Source organism: Carettochelys insculpta, chromosome 22, assembly GCF_033958435.1.
Source record: "Carettochelys insculpta isolate YL-2023 chromosome 22, ASM3395843v1, whole genome shotgun sequence".
NCBI lineage: Eukaryota > Metazoa > Chordata > Testudines > Carettochelyidae > Carettochelys > Carettochelys insculpta.
In genome coordinates this window covers 17,977,728-17,993,329 of record NC_134158.1, presented here as the reverse complement: position 1 = coordinate 17,993,329, position 15,602 = coordinate 17,977,728, and the positions used below count along the sequence as shown (strand labels likewise).

General features: G+C 63.3%; 1 protein-coding gene across 4 annotated transcripts in view; it reads left to right on the top strand.

Moving 5' to 3' along the window:
- The first annotated feature begins 3,578 nt into the window (after positions 1–3,578).
- The window catches only part of EML2 (EMAP like 2), a 28,340-nt gene continuing 16,316 nt past the window's right edge, over positions 3,579–15,602 (top strand). The window contains exons 1-9 of one of the 4 annotated variants that reach the window (XM_075016247.1): positions 3,579–3,706; positions 8,791–8,973; positions 9,430–9,562; positions 11,010–11,123; positions 13,708–13,736; positions 13,913–14,042; positions 14,608–14,757; positions 15,158–15,227; positions 15,462–15,572. In XM_075016247.1, the coding sequence (XP_074872348.1) occupies positions 3,640–3,706; positions 8,791–8,973; positions 9,430–9,562; positions 11,010–11,123; positions 13,708–13,736; positions 13,913–14,042; positions 14,608–14,757; positions 15,158–15,227; positions 15,462–15,572 (987 nt within the window). In that variant the 5' untranslated portion in view covers positions 3,579–3,639. Of the gene's footprint in view, positions 3,707–8,790; positions 8,974–9,429; positions 9,563–11,009; positions 11,124–12,535; positions 12,654–12,713; positions 12,807–13,707; positions 13,737–13,912; positions 14,043–14,607; positions 14,758–15,157; positions 15,228–15,461; positions 15,573–15,602 lie in introns of those variants that run through there. The other 3 variants (XM_075016248.1, XM_075016249.1, XM_075016250.1) reach the window with 3 other exon arrangements.

Sequence of the window (15,602 nt, the reverse complement as noted above, 5' to 3'; positions counted from 1 at the left end):
AATCCAAGTTTACTGCAGGACGTTTCTAAACGCTTTACATATTCTGTTTCCTCACACTTTGTGTGTGTGTGTGTGTGTGTGTGTGTGTTTGGTCTGTTGTCTTCCCGACTTTCACTGCCAAGCCCCTTTAATTCTGCCAATTTTACTTCACATTTAATTTCAATTTTCTCTGTTAAAATGCATGTTGCCCCTCCCAGCAGGAATGCAACCAGCTTCCTTTGCCTTTTCAAAATCAAGACTTTGTTAGCAACACGATCAAACCACAGATACACGATCATATTCCACAATGCACCACACATAGTCAAGGGGGAGTTATCCAATATTGTTTGCTATTTAGATAGGAGTTGTTCATTGCTGGGCTTTTAGATGTTCCTGGGTTATCAAATACTCAGGAGGTTGTTGTTGTTGTTTTGTTTTACTTTGCAATTATGGTTGTGGGAGCCATGAAAAAGTCCTTAAAGAATAGTAACAGAGAGGAAGCTGTGCTAGTCTATACACTATCCAAACAAAAAGCAGTCAAGTAGCACTTCAAAGACTAGCAAAATAGTTTATTGGGTGAGCTTTCGTGGGACAGGCCCACTTCTTCAGACCACAGCCAGACGGTCTGTCTGTGGCCTGAAGAAGTGGGTCTGTCCCACGAAAGCTCACCCAATAAACTATTTTGCCAGTCTTTAAAGTGCTACTTGACTGCTTTTTGCCCTTAAAGAAGTGTGTGCAGGCCCTAAATCACAGGTTGCAGATCCCTTTCTGAGAACAACACATTCTAACCCCCAAACTTTCTGAGCTCCAGCCCAGTACGAAATGTTGAGGTCTAGACATTCTGAGCTGGAGCCATATCGCAGGAGGAGAGGAAATGAAATGGCTGATGTGGTTTGAGTTAGGAGGACCCAAAGACACTGAAACGCTGTAATCAGTGGGTTTCACATTGCATCAGCCCTCAGCCAAGGAGACACGTTCAGTTAAGCGTAAAGGGGAACTGATCATTGGCTGTTAATGCGGAAGTATTCACATACAGCCTGTGCACGAGAGGGCCAGCAGTTTCGGCCAGCAGGTTCTGCGGGAGGGCAGAGTTAAGGTGATTCAGTGCCTTGCCTGGGCGTTCCCAGACTTCAGTGGACCAGGACTTTTTCAAAATCACACTCCCTGTGAAGTCTGTGGCTCGGGGCTAATTACTACCTCCTAACAAGGGGTGCTGGGTTTCATCCGGGAATTGATATTCCCGGCTGTCTGGCAGGTCTGCATTTATTTGTGCCCACTTGGTGAACATTACCTTGAGGGGGTAACTAGGGCCTGTGTGCAGGCAGGGGGTAGCTCAGACAGTAGGCAGGGATGCTCAGTGCCCAAGGGGCAGCTGTGGAGCTGGCTGCATGCTCAGTGCCTGGCACACTGAGGGAGGGTGAGTAGGTAGAAAGGGGGACACAGCACCCCCCGGCAAGGCCACTGTAACAGTAGGTAGTGGCGGCAGGCGGAGGGGGGGTTGTGCCATGTCCCCCTTCTACCTACTCATCCCTCCTCCTGCAACCTTCGCCCACATGTGGTACAAAAACTAGGGGCAGGTGCCTCTCCCTGCCCTCTGTACATGGTATCCTGGCAAGGTCACGGCAGCATGTGCCAGGCAGGGACATGGGGAGCTGGAGGGGTGCCATAAGCTATATAGATAGATAGATAGATACAGGGTGCGCTCGGGGACGGATACTGGGCAGGGAAGGACAGACAATCGGATGCTGTGCCTGGTGCAGCACCCCCCTCTCATGCCCCCCTCCACCCCAGCTCCCAGTGAATGCTGCGGTTGTGGCAGCCCCCGTCCCTGGCTGGCACCCGCACTTCAGCCACTCTGCATCCAGCCTGGTGCTCCCAGCCTGCCTAACAATGGGCTCTGCCCACACCCCCACTACGCCCTTACCCCTGCCAGGCTGGGGAGCATGAGGGATCTGAGTCCCGGGCCCCAGGGACACAAGGTGACTGGGTGGTGAGGGGTGGCAGCTCAGACTCTGTAGTGGGCAGGGGAATCCTGACCCCCCCAGCACACCTCAGTCCTCCTCCCCTTCGAGGCAAGAAGATACAGGGATAAAACATTAGCCAGCCAAGACCATGGGAGTCCCCCCCGACCCTGGCGAGGCTGTGGGGCAGGGACAGGTTCCTTTAACCCGCATTGTATAGGGGTGGGGGTTGAGGGGGGTTCAGAGGAAGTGAGGGGAGTTGAGGAGTTAGGAGAGGAGCTGCAGGGCGCTGAGAGGGGGTTCGGGGAGCGGAGGGCAGGGGCTAAGGGGGGTGCAGGGGAGCTGAGGGGAGAGGCTGGGGGGGTGCTGGGGGCTAAGAGGAAGGGGCTGAGGAGGGTACAGGGGAGCCAAGGGGAAGGACTGTGGGGGTGCTGGGGGCTAAGAGGCAGGGGCTGAGGGTGGTCCAGGGGAGCTGAGGGGAGGGGCTGGGGGGTGCAGGGGGCTAAGAGGCAGGGGCTGAGGGTGGTCCAGGGGAGCCATGGGGAGGGGCTGGGGGGTGCAGGGGGCTAAGAGGCAGGGGCTGAGGGTGGTCCAGGGGAGCCATGGGGAGGGGCTGGGGGGGTGCAGGGGGCTAAGAGGGAGGGGCTGAGGGGGGTGCGGGGGAGCCGAGGGGTGGGGCTGACGGGGGGGTGCTCAGGGGAATGAGGTCCAAGCCCACCAAGGGAACTGGAGAGAAAAAAGGTGTCCAAACGGGGCGCCGCCGGGTACCCTCCCTGGCTCCGCCCCTTCGCATCTAACTCCGCCCCAGCACTCACAGCCACGCCTCGCACCCGCTCCTGGTAGGTGGGCGGAGCCTCGCCAGTGCCTCCAATCAGCGGGGGAGGGGGGTATGGTCAGGAATCCGCCAATTAGCATCGGGCCTGACATCCCCCTCTCCCCCCGCCCCAAGTTCAGTCCCGCCCACGGGGCAGCCCGTATAGGGGAGGCGGGGGCAGCTGAGTGGGCAGCCGCCCTGCAGGACTCGGGGGGCTGACAGGAGGGGGGAGTGCAGGTGGGGGGTCCGAAAGGGTCGGGGGGAGAGTAGGGCAGGGACTGGGGGCCGGGGCACTGTGGCAGGTAAGGGGGCGGGGCCCAGGGAAGCCGAGGGCTGAGACGGGGCGGGATCGGAATAGCAGGTGGAGGGGGTCGGTAGAGAGGGGATGAACTTGGGGAGGGGCTAAAGGGGGGGCTAAGAGGGTGGGGCTGTGGCGGGGGAGAGTGGGAGGCTGCGGGCGTGGGGCCGGCTACTGGGGGGCTCAGGGGGTGATGGTGAGGCTGGGGTCTGAGGGTGTGGGACGGGCCGCATGGGGAAAAGGGGAAGGGGCGGAGTTTGGCTGAGGGGCGGGGCTAGAGAGGGCGAGGCGGGGGCAGAGTGGGGGGCTGCGGGCATGGAGCCGGCTGCTGTGGGGCAGAGGGGGTGATACTGAGGGGGCAGAAGGGGAGGAGCCGGGCCGGGGGAAGGCGGGGCTGAGGGTGTGGGCCACAGGTGGGGCCGGAGAGGGGGCGGAGCGCACTGCGATGCCTCTCCCGCCCGGCCGAGATGATGCAGGAGAGAGGCGGTTGCTATGGGAACGGGAGGCAGGGAGGTACCGGGCGGGAGGGAGGGAGGCGCGGGGTGGGGGGCAGCGGCCGGCGGGGCCGGGACGGGCCGGCTGCGGGCATGGCCGAGCGGGCTCCGGGCGGCGCTGGGCCCTATGACACGGCCACACTGCTCCAGTTCTGCAACGGTGAGTTAGCGCGCTCGGAGCCCGGGACTGGCTCCCTGTATTTCCCCACCCGGTTAGCCCCCTGCAACCGCCCCCCAGGCTGGCCCCCTGCAGCCCCCCTCCTCCCCCAAGCTGTGCCCGGGGCTGGGCCCCTGCAGCCCTAAACATCTGTGCCTGGCAGTGGTCCCCTCTATCACCACTAGCCAAGCCCGGGGCTCCTGCTGCCGGTCACACAGCGCAGACCCCCAGGGTGCTCTGGGAGACCCATGTTGCCCAGCAAGTGGGGGGTCACAGAGGAGGCAGGTTTATGGGGTTGATGTGACAGAATAGTATTGGGCAGGATTCCCTGGGAGCTGATGGCAGCCCCTGGCATAGAGCCCATAAAGGGGATGCCATGTAGATAGGGGGCTGCGTTGCCAGTGCCCCTCACTCGTGACCCACAGCCCCACTGCTACTGCAGCCCTGACTCTCCCCTGCTCTGATAGGCCCTGGCTTTTCCTCTGATGCCCAGGCCAAACAGAATAAATGCCCGCAGCGCTCATCTGAGACCCACCAACTCATTGCACGTCTGCCCTTTGCCAGCCTTGGCCCAGAGCTCTCAAGACAGCAGCAGGATGTGGGGCCTGGTCCAAGCAGCCTGGACATTCCATCTGGCCCTGGCACATGGGCGCCTTTCCCTCACTGCCCCCCATTGGCTGGAGCGGGGATGCATCTGCTGCCAGGGCAGGTGTGAGGGGGAGATGGTGGTGGGAAGGGCTGGCCAGCCAGTAGGTTCCTTTGCATCCTGCCATGGACAACGAAACCTGATTCCCCCGGAGCCCGTTCCCAGGAACCCAGAGGTCCCGCCCTGGTTCCTACCCCACATGGGTGGAGCAAGTGCCCCCTGGAGCCGTCCCAAATGCCACTGTGAGTAGGATGTAACAATCCCTCCTTCGCCTATGGCTTTTCTCAGCTTACACCATTGCTAAGCCGTTTCCAGACTGCAGCATCTCTTCAGGGATCCTTCACTTGGCATAGAGATGCGACCGCCTCTGGGGTGGGGCACAGTGTTCCCTGTAAGCTGAGAGACTAGATGGCTTCCCAGGAGAGATTCAGGGGCTGCCCAGCTGATTAGCAGAGCGCCTGCAGCCTGTGTTCCTAGTGGTGGTGTACCTCTGTACGTTCCTGGGTGCCCAGAGCAAAATTTATTCTGCCCAGGGATGTTAAAAATAGAGGGAAACCTGGTGGGGCACAGGGCTATTTTACTGGGATCCCTTGACTGGTGTCGAGTTGCAGCCTCTTCTGGGGGGTGGTCTGGGGATTGTTTATACCAGGGGCCTTTGCCCAGCACTGAGATGCAGATGCATGTGGGGAAGGGCACAGTGGCCGTGTACACTGGGGTTCCCTGCCTGGGGCAGGGACGGGGAGCACTGGCCTGGCTCTGGCACCCACCTGTCAGGGCTATTGACTGGCACAGCTCTGCCCCGTTACCACTGCTGGGAACCAGCCACTCCTTCCTGGTGCCTGGAGTGCCTGGCACTCCCTCCCCCAGTGCCAGGGCCACCTGCTCCTTCCCTGGGACCCCCCCCACTTCACCCTCTGCCACTCCAGCCCCACCCTGGGCTGCCTGCCCCCACCCCCAGCCCCACCAGTAACAGGGCTGCAGGGCACCTGCCCAATCACCAGTATTTTGCAGCATCCCCCTTCTGCTTGGGCTGCCTGACCCCCAGCCCCGCGTGCCAGGCCCCTGCTCCCCCCCGCCCCACGGGGCTGCAGCGGGCGGGCGGGGTCCCACGGGAGCGGTGCCAGGCCGCGAGGAGGGCGGCTGCCATTGGGCCGGCGGCTGGGCTGCTGCAGGGGGGGCGGGCCCAGCAGTGAAATACGATTGCAGAGGGGAGAGCAGCGGGGACGGAGCAGCTGCCACTGCAGAAGCCAGGAGCAGGGTGGGGGGTGGCAGCGCAGCCAGGGCCCAGCACGACAGGTGAGTGCCAGCCCTGGTGCCTGGCTGCAGCGAGTCCAAGGGGTCCTGGGGAGGCAGCATCTCCAGGGGTGGGGTGCCAGGTTCCCGCTGGGCTGGGCCTGGCAGGGGCAGTGCTAGCGGCTGGGGGCAGTTCTGGCTCTGGCAGGGACCCCTGCAGTGAGAGCTGCAATGTGTGCAGCTGGGGGCGGGGGTGGGGGGGCGTAGCAGGGCACCGGAAAGCCCTGTCCCACCCCGTACCCTCTGGGGCCCAGACCCACCTCCCTGAGGCAGGAAGGAAATGCCCCCTCCCCACCAAACCATCCAATACTGGCCCCAGGACCTGGGCTAGCTGGGTCCATTGCTCTGCCCCACCCTGGCACTCAAGCTCTGGGCGTGCCACCGCCCAGGGCCCAAAGCCACTGCATTTAGAGGTGGGCACACCTGGCCAGTGGGGCCCTGAGGGAGGGGCACGGCAAGTCGGTGGGGGCTCGGGGGGTGGGCACGACCGGTCGGTGGGGGTGTGCTGTGGTGGGCCTGTGCAGTTGGCTGTGGAGGTCACTGGGGACAGGCACGGCCAGCCAGTGGGATTGCTTAGGGATGCTTATCGCCGGCTGGGGCGCAGGGGAGAGGGTGTGTGAAGTGCTCAGTGCTCCGGGGGAGGGAACGCGAGGGTTGCATGGAGAGGAGCCCAGTGAACCGGGGCTGGGGGGGTCGTTCATGGACCGGGATTGCTAGTGACAGTGGGGGTGGGGTGTTGCATGCAGGGAGTTGTGTGGGGAGAGGCAGCGTGGCTGGTTGAGCAGAGAGATGTTTCCCAAGGACAGGCTCGGCTGGGCATGGCCCAGGGGGTGCTCCCCTGCTGCGTGTCTGGGGGGTCTCCTGGGGGGAAGGGGTCTGTCTGTCTGTATGTCTATCTGAGGGTGTCAGATCTTGCAGGACTGTTAGTGGCCCCTTCCACCCCCACTCTGCACACCTGGCCCCTCCCTGCACAGATGTCCCAGGTGCAGAGGGGCTGCTTTTGGCTCAGCCGGCAGGCCCTAGGACCAGGCCCCATGTGAGGTGGGGACTGGGGGCAGAGCCAGGGCAGCCTGGGCTGGGGTGAGCTGAGCAGCAGGGTTTTGACAGGAGATGGGTCGTGGTCCGTTCTTGCTCTGTGCCAGGTGGGGGGAGGGGCAGATGGCATCTCCCCCAATGCCAAAGCCCTCCCCATGGGGGCGCCCCAGGAGCTCTGCTGCAAAGGGCGTACGGGCTCCGGGTGCATGAGGGAGTCAGTGGGTGACCTTGGCCCGGCTCAGCTGGAGAGGGGTGTAAAGCCCACGGGCTTGTGCGGAATAGCAGGTAAAGCCGAACTGGCTCTTGGGGCTGGGATGAGGCCCATTGCTCCCTGCCAGCAGGTGGATCTGGCTGCAAATCAGCGCCAGGGGAAGGGCTGGGGGCCTGGTCACTCCCCAATGGAGGGATGGATCTGGCCTGGAACGGGCCCTGCAGAAGGTGCCAGGCCTGCCAGAGAGGAGACAATCATGGCTCTTGGTTCCCAGGGTGGGGCTGGGGTTCATGGGGCAGGAGGAGGCTATCACTGGGGGGGGGAGAGGCAGCAGCTCTGTGTCTTCCCTTTTGGGGCCAGCTGGAGGGACTTAAACCATTAAGGGGGGGAAGAGACGAATTGCTCATCTGACCCCCAGCAACAGCTGCCTCCACCCCTCTATTTGCCAGTGCACCCAGCACTGACAAACTAACCCGCTAGACTAGTGCCAGTGAAATCGCGATCTGCGGGCACGCGTGTGTCGTCAGTAGGTTTCAGAGTTAACATCCACCTGCGCTAACATTTCACACTCGGGCAGAGCTTTCTGCGGCGCTCAGCTCCCCTTTGCAGGTGCAGGGGGCTGGTGAGCAGGTGCTTCCCTCAAATGGGAAGAGGAAAGCGGAGAATCAAGATTGTGAGCTCAGGGGCAAGTCTCCTCCACCTGTGATGGACACTCTCCTGCTACGCTGCTCTCAGGCACTTTGTGTGCAGCACAGCCCTGTCCAGCATGACAGCCCCTCTGGGTCGGTTGGTCGGTCTGCCTGCCTGCCTATCCCTCTGCAACAGCCATCCTCCTAAGGAGCTCTCCTGCCACCCTTCTGCTGTGTGTACCTCCATCTCCCTCTCCCCCATGGAGCTCTGAGCTGACCGCTCCTCTCTCTTACCCACCTGCCCCCCAAAACTTCCAGCTCACGGATCACAATATTCTACTGGGATTGGGGATCCCCAGGGTATGTTCTTTGTCGAATCCAGACAGAGTGACCTAGATAAATAGGAGGTCTGGGCCAAAAGAAATCTGGTGCAGTTCAACAAGGAGAAGTGTAAAGTCCTGCACCTGGGGCAGAAGAGTCCTAGGCATTGTTACAGGCTGGGGACCGACTGGCTCAGCAGCAATATGATGGAAAGGGACCTAGGGGTTATGGTGGATGAAAGGCTAGATATGAGTAAACAGTGTGCCCTTGTAGCCAAGAAGGTTAACGACATACTAGGGTGTATTAGGAGGAGGATTTCGAGCAGATCTAGAGAAGTGGTTGTTCCCCTCTATTCGGCATTGGAGAGGCCACATCTGGAATACTGTGTCTAGTTTTAGGCCCCCCAGTATAAAAAGGATGTGGATGTGCTGGAGCAGGTTCTCTGGAGGGCAAGAAAAATGATTAAGGGGCTGGAGCCCATGACCTGTGAGCAGAGGCTGAGGGATTTGGGCTTGTTTAGTTTACAGAAGAGAAGACTGAGAGGTGATTTAATAGCAGCCTTCAACTTCCTGAAGGGGAGCTCTAAAGAGGAGGGTGAGAAACTGTTCTCAGTGGTGGCAGAACTAGGAGCAACGGTCTGAAGTTGAAGAGGGAGAGGAGTAGGTTGGGTATTAGGAAAAAACTACTTCACTAGGCAGGGCCTGAAGCACTGGAATGCGTTGTCTAGAGAGCTGGTGAATTCTCCATCCCTCAAGGTTTTTTAAGTCCCGGCTGGACAAGGTCCTGGCTGGGATGACTTAGTGGCGGGGGCTGATCCTGCTTTAGGATCAGGCGGGGGGGGCCAGACTAGATGACCTCCTGAGGTCCCTTCCAGCCCTAGGATTCTACGAAGGGAGCAGGAGAGCCCCAGATCTCTGCGGCTCATCGGTGCCCCCGTTTGCCCCCCTCCCAGATGATAACCTGTCAGGTGTCAGCGGGATGGAGGTGGACGATCGCATCTCGTACCTGGAGCAGCGGCTGCAGCTGCAGGAGGATGAGATCCAAGTGCTGAAGGCGGCCCTGGCTGACGTTCTGCGGCGCCTGAGTGCCTGTGAAGAGAACGGATTCAGCCTGCCGCGGAAAGGGCCTACCAAAGGTACCGAGCTCCAGAGCAACTCCCTCTGGGCTGCTCAGCCCATACCCTAGGTCCTCTCTTCCCACACAGCCCCTCTGCTTCCCTGGCTTCCAGTCACCTGTTTTGCCAAGCCTGTTGCTAGCAGGATCAGCAACGGCCAACCAAGCTTGACCCATGCTGTCCTCACTCCCCACCATGGGATATGGAACATGACCAGTGCCTTGGGGCTGAGGCTGTGGTGGGGGCTGGGGGGAGGGGGAGAAAGGGAGCCCAGCCAAGTATCTTCCATCATCAGAGAGTGGCTGGCCCCCCAGGGAGCCTGGGGAGGGAATCGGGCCTCCTCCTGGGCAGCCCCTTCCCATCCGGCACTGGGCTGGGAACAGGGGCTGGGAGAATTGCTCGCCAGTGTTCAGAGGCACTGGGAGGGCCGTGTCTCTGAGCAGTGACCCCCTCCTCACTGTCTCCCTACCCCCGCAGTGTGCCAGCTGCTCAAGGGGCTGCCCTCCAAGCCCACCCTCAGCAATGGGATCCTCCCGCAGAAGAGATCCGGGGGCTACTCCACCTCCCCGTCGTCTCCCAAGAGAGAGCCGGCCCACAGCACCGCGAGGAGGTAGGCACTGGGGGGGGCAGGGACTGAGGCACAGGACAGCTGCTGGGTGTAACATGCTCCCCTCCTGAGCTGGGAGGCCTTTTGGGGCACTGTGGGGCAAAGAGTCTGCTGCATCAGGGCTTCTTGGAGGCCTGGCTCTGCAGGGCGTGCAGCTGTACAGTCCCAGAGGCTGGGGCTAGGGGCGGCAGTATGACAGGGGGCAGCAAGATGGCCTGTGGTGGGCGGAGCTAGGGGCAGGTGTACCACCTAAGGGGGGCTGTACGGCCTGGAGGCGGAGCTGGGGGCGCTGTATGAGCTGTGAGTAGAATCAGGGTGACTGTATGACCTGGGGGCAGAGCAAGGATTGCAGTATGGCCTGGGGGCAGGATGAGGAGGCGACAATATGGCCCTGTGGGTGGGGCTAAGTGGCTGCGGCGTGGCCCTGTGGGTGGGGCTAGGGGCTGGGGCAGAGCTGCTGGGCAGAGGGGGCCTTGGATGCGGGGAGCACCCAATAGCTCTCGTGGGAAGGTGTCAGCCGGTTGTCAGACCTGCCCCACTTTGCTCTCCTGGGAGCGGCAGCAGCAGGGCAGAGCAAGCCCGGAACTGCCCCCAGCGGCTCCAGGCACCCAGGCCGCCTGTGAGTGGTGCTGCAGCCAGCAGGGGGCACCAAACTCCAGCTGGCATCTGCCTACCCTGCTCCCACTGGGGTGAACGTGCCCCCCCGGGATCGGGCCCCCCACACTTCCTAGCAACAGCTGCTCTCCCCCAGCCCACAGGGTGGCCAGCGGCTCACCAGGCTGCTAGGGAGCTGGAGGCAGGAAACGCAAGGGCTGGGCCTGCATTTCCAACCAGGCCGGCCCTTAACGGGCCCTCCCAGGAGGGAGGGAAATGGGGGTGCCAGGGCCTGAGGACTGGGTGGAGGTGAGCGTGTGGGATGGCGCTGGGGTGGGAGGTCTGTAAGTGCCATGGGGGTAGCAGTTTGGGAGGGCCTGTGCTGGGGGTGGGGCAGGTTGCTGTGTGGGCTCCGAGGTGGTGTGTCGGGGGGGATCTCCGTCCGTTGGCACTGACGTGCCTGTGCACCTGGTGCCCAGCTCCTGGTCGCTGTGGCCTGGCTTCCGTCGCATGCTGCCAGCGCTGGCAGCTGCGGGCTCACCCGCTGCTTAGTACTGCCTGCTCCGCCGCTGCACCCTGCTGCCGGGGGGGGTGTCTTACTGCCTGCTCCCGGGGCAGCACCTTCACAGACTTCATGGGGCCGGGGTAAGTTCGACCCTGGGAAATGCCTGAGCCTGTCTGCAGCCCCCCAGCAAGGCACCCTGGCCTCCTGGTACTCACTCCCTGCGGCCCACCCCTGCTTCCACTCCCCCCCCGCCATGCTGCTTGTGCGCTCCTGCCCTGTGCCCCCCGCTGGCTGGCTGCCCCCACCCCCAGCTGGCCCCCTTCCGGCTGGCTCATGCTGTCTCTCCTGCAGCGGGCCCAGGTGCCCCTCCCTGGAGCGGCCGGCCGCGCTCAGACGCGACTGTTTCAGAGAGCCGAGGAGCCGCACCACCTCGTCCAGCAGCTCCTGCAGTGGGAAGCGTGAAGGGTACGTGTCTCAGGCCCCACCCTTCCTTCTTCCCCAGGCTGCACCCCTCTCGGCCAGCTCCTGCCCCTGCTCTGAGCCCAGCTATGCAGCCGGCCCAGCGTCCCCACTGCTATTGGCAGGGGTGCCGACCGGGCTTTTGCCTCACTGTATCGGGACCTAGGCTCTGCCATGGTGCAACAGGCTGTCCGCAAGGACCAAACCCGTGACCTCCGGGCATGAGGCCCTGTGGCTGGAGCTGCAGGATTGGGTCCCCAGAAGTGATGATCGCAGCCAATAGAGGGTGAGCCAGGCTTGGCTACAACAGCCCTGCCCCGCCGAGGACGTCTGTCTGTACCTGGCAGCTGTTCAGTGGCTGGGTCTAGCTGGCAGCACGACACACCCTTGTCCCCCGGATCTGTCTCCCTGAGCCCTTCCCTGCCTCCAGTGCTGGTGAGACAGGGTGCAGGGCAGGCTGGGGCTGTGCCAGGGCAGCCAGCCAGGCATCAGGCGGCACCGACACCATCCAGTAGTGCTGTGGCTGCTGAGAGGGAGAGACCCAGGGGGCTGGAGGGGCTGAGAGGCGCTCGGCGGTCTGGGGGCCCAGCCATGGAGGCTGGGGGGAGCTGAGGCCCTGTGGATCACCCAGTGGAGGTGTCTGGGAGGGATGACAGCGGGGGAGGGGTGGGATCCGGCACTGGAGGGTTTCTGGGAAGTGTTGTTCAGGGATGGGGGGGCTTGATGCTGGAGTGTGCCTGGGGGTCACCTGGGGGCCTGGTGGCAATTGCGGGGCCTGGCTCTAGAGGAGCGACAGGAAGGCTGGTGCTAGGGGAGGAGGTAGGGGGCCCAGGGGTGTCTTGCGGGGGTGGGTGGGCTGGCACTCAGGGAGATCTCGGGGGATGGGAGCAGGAGACTGGCAATGGGAGGCTAATAGTGGGGGTGTCTGGGGGTGACTCAGGCCGGCACTGGGCGCTGGTTCTGGGGGTGACCTGGAGTGTGGGGATCTGGCACTGGGGGTGGCTCAGGCCAGCATTGGGAGCTGGTTCTGGGCAGACCTGGAGTGTGGGGATCTGGCACTGCAGATGAATGGGGTGACACGGGGAGTGTGGGGGGGAAGGTTCTGAAAACTGGGTGTGATAGAGGATGTTGGGGACCAACACTGGAGGTGGGGACTGACTTTGTGTGTGTGGAGGGGGTCTGACACTGGGTGACTCGGGGTCCAGCTGCTGGGGCCGTGGCGTGCTGTGGCCCAGGTGCTGGGGTGCAGAGTTGGGGGTAACCTGGGGGTGGGGCACCGGGGTTGGAGGAACTGGGGTGCTTCTGGCTCTGGGCGCTGGCGCTGGCTCTGGCTGGGGGATGACGGCGAACTGGGGGGCTCGTTCCGCGCAGCGCCAGGGCTCCGTGTCAGCCTGCCGGGGGTGGAGCCGGAGCCGGACTCGGCCCGGCCGGGAAGCGCCCGGCCCGGCCCCGCAGCTCCGCCCCTGCAGCCCGGGACCCAGCGCGGAGCGGCGCAGCCGGCACCATGCGGAAGGCAGTGGCTGGGGCCAGCCCCAGGTAACCCCCGGCCCCACCTCTCCCCCTGCCCGGCCCTGCTTCCTGGATCGGCCCCGCGCCCGCCCCCCGGGGCCCTGCCACAGCCTATGGGGAGCCCCGGCCCCCCCAGCTCGGCGTGCGGGAGCCCCGGCCCCAGTGCGCCGTTCCTGAGAGGTCTGGGTGCTGCGGGAGGCCCAGGGGAAGTGGCGAGGCCGGGGTGGGGGTGGGGGCGATCCTGGCTGAAAACAGGCCAGGCTGGTGCCGTGGGGGAGGGGCTATGGGGTTGGCTGGCACGGGCAGGGTCGGGGGGGGAGCTGAAGAGGGATGGCGGGACAGACTAGTGCAGTGGGGCAGGCTGGGGCAGTGGGGTGGGGGGCAGTGGGGCAGTCTGGGGAGGGGCAGGCTGATGCAGTGGGGCTGGCTGGTTCCTGGAGCGGGGAGGGGAGGGACAGGCTGATGCAGTGGGGAGGAGTCGTGGGGCTGGCGTAATGCTGCACCCCTGGCAGGGTAGACATAAAACCTGCGGCAGATGGCTGGGATCCGGACCAGCCCTGTGCTGGGAGCCTTAACTCCTCCTCTGCTGGGAGTTTCCCTGCTGGCTCTTGGGGGTGGGGGGATGGGTGTGTGACTGGGGACGGGTGGACCAGGGATCTCTGGGGCAGGCTAGTTGAGTCCCCTAGTCAGAGGGTCCCCCCCACACTCTCATTGGCCGCCAGAGGCTTCAGGGAGGTGGCCAGGGTGTGCGGTGTGTTTGTGGGGGGTCACACGGGAGATGGGGGTGCAGATGAGGATGCCGTGCCCTGCTGGTGGGGGAGGGGTGGTATGATGGGGTACCAGCAACGTTCCTGCTAACTTTTTTCCATCCGTGGGTGGAATAAATTTTGTTCTGTGCACCGAGGCGGAGGGGATGTGCACCACCAGTAGAAACGCTGCTGCTGGCTGGGGGTGCTCTGCCAATCCGCTGGGCGGCTCCTGAGTCTCTTCTGGGCAGGTGCCCAAAGCACTCAGCTTATGGGGCTTGCTGGGTACCAGTCCAGGTCTCTGGATGTAATCTCTCTCTGTTTCTCCCCTGCAGCAAATCCAAGGAGGCCACCTTTAGCGCTGGTGAGTGGGTGCCCCTTCCCCCATGGCCCACTGGGAAAAGGCTGGGCAGGGTGAGGTGTGGGGGGGAGTTATGGGGCGGATGGGAGAACCATTGATTCTCTGGGACTGTGGGGGGCTGGCTTTGGGGCAGATCTGAGCCCTCCCTGCCCTACCCCCTGACCTCTGTCCCTATGCAGAGGATGGCTACGTGAAAATGTTCCTGCGGGGCCGCCCCGTCCCATTGTACGTCCCTGATGCGCTGGTCTCCACCTACAGCCTGGACACCAAGCTGGAGCTGCCGCCCAAGAAGCTGAAGCTGGACTGGGTGTATCCACAAGCCCTAGACCTCAGCTGGGGCCGTCAGCCCCCGGCTGTGCCCTGCATGGGTGGGTGGGCTCCAAGGCTGCCTCTGCAGGGGCCGGGGGGGGCACCCACAAGTCTTGTTTGCACAGAGATGTTAGACCAGGTCTACCAATATCAACCGGGGCCAAGCGCTGTGGGGAGCCTGCCAGCTAGCCTGAGGCGGCAAACGGAGCTGAAGAACTGACCTAAACTGGCAGCCCGGACTCTTAGGTTCTAGCCTTAGCTCTGGGAGAGGATTGGGGTCTAGTGGTTAGAGCAGGGGCTGGGAGCCGGGACTTGTGGGTTCTGTCCCCAGGCCTTAGAGGGGAGTGGGGTGTAGGGGTTAGAGCAGGGGGCTGGGAGCCAGGCCTTGGAGGGGAGTGGGGTGTAGTGGTTAGATCGGGGGGGCTGGGAGCCAGGACTCCTGAGTGACTTGTGGGGAGGAGGCAGGTCCCATCACCAGAGTCAGGGCTGCAGCCCAAAGGTCGCTGGCTGGGCGGAGGGGATGGGGAGCTGCCCGGTGCTATTTTCCTTGACCCATTGCTCCCAGCTATGGGTACAGGGGCCGTGACTGCCGGGCCAACCTCTTCCTGCTGCCCACGGGGGAGATCGTCTACTTCGTGGCCGCCGTGGCCGTCCTGTACAGCGTGGAAGAGCAGCGCCAGCGGCACTACCTGGGCCACAACGACGACATCAAGTGGTGAGGGGAGGGGGGCGGTGAGCCGGACCGTGGAGGGCGCCCAGCACCCAGGGGAAGGGAGGAGCTGGGGGAGAGGAGTCACACGGGTCTGCCCCAGATGGGAGCCAGCGCCCCCTAGAGGGGAAAGGCTCCATGGCCATCCCCCCCGCTTGTCTCCTGGCCTGCAGTGGGATGGGAACCAGTGCCCCCTAGAGGGGAAAGGCCCCGACTCTCTTCCCCCCTGCCCCCAGGTGTCCCCCATGGTGTTAGGAACAGCCAATGATAGACCTTCGGTCCCTGCGCCGTCCCCCTGCCCCAACTTGCCTGACCCCGAAGGGGTTGGGTGGCAGGGGGATGGGAGAGCTGAGACCCAGCACTTCATGTCACTTGTGGGGTCTGAACTTTCTCCTCTCTCCCCTAGCCTGGCTGTGCATCCCGACATGGTCACCATAGCAACCGGGCAGGTGGCTGGGACATCCAAGGATGGCAAGGTGAGGCGGTGAGGTTGGGGGGGGGGGCATATCCCTGGGGGGGTCGTGTCAGGAAAAGGCCAGTCTGGGGGGATGGGGTTATGCAGGTGTCGGTGGCAGAGGGGGAGACCCCAGGGTGTCTGCTGGGGGACATCTCCCAGGGCCCAGTGGCCACAGGGAGCATAGGGTCCTGCCCCCAGTGAGCAGTGTGGAGGCTCGGCCCAGCTGACGGTCTCCTCCTGGCTTCCCCTGCAGTCGCTGCTGCCCCACGTGCGGGTCTGGGACTCGGTCAGTCTGAACACGCTGCACGTGCTGGGCCTGGGGGCCTTCGACCGAGCCGTGAGCTGCGTGGGGTTCTCCAAGTCTGTAAGTGACCCAGCCTGGCTCCGCCCCCTC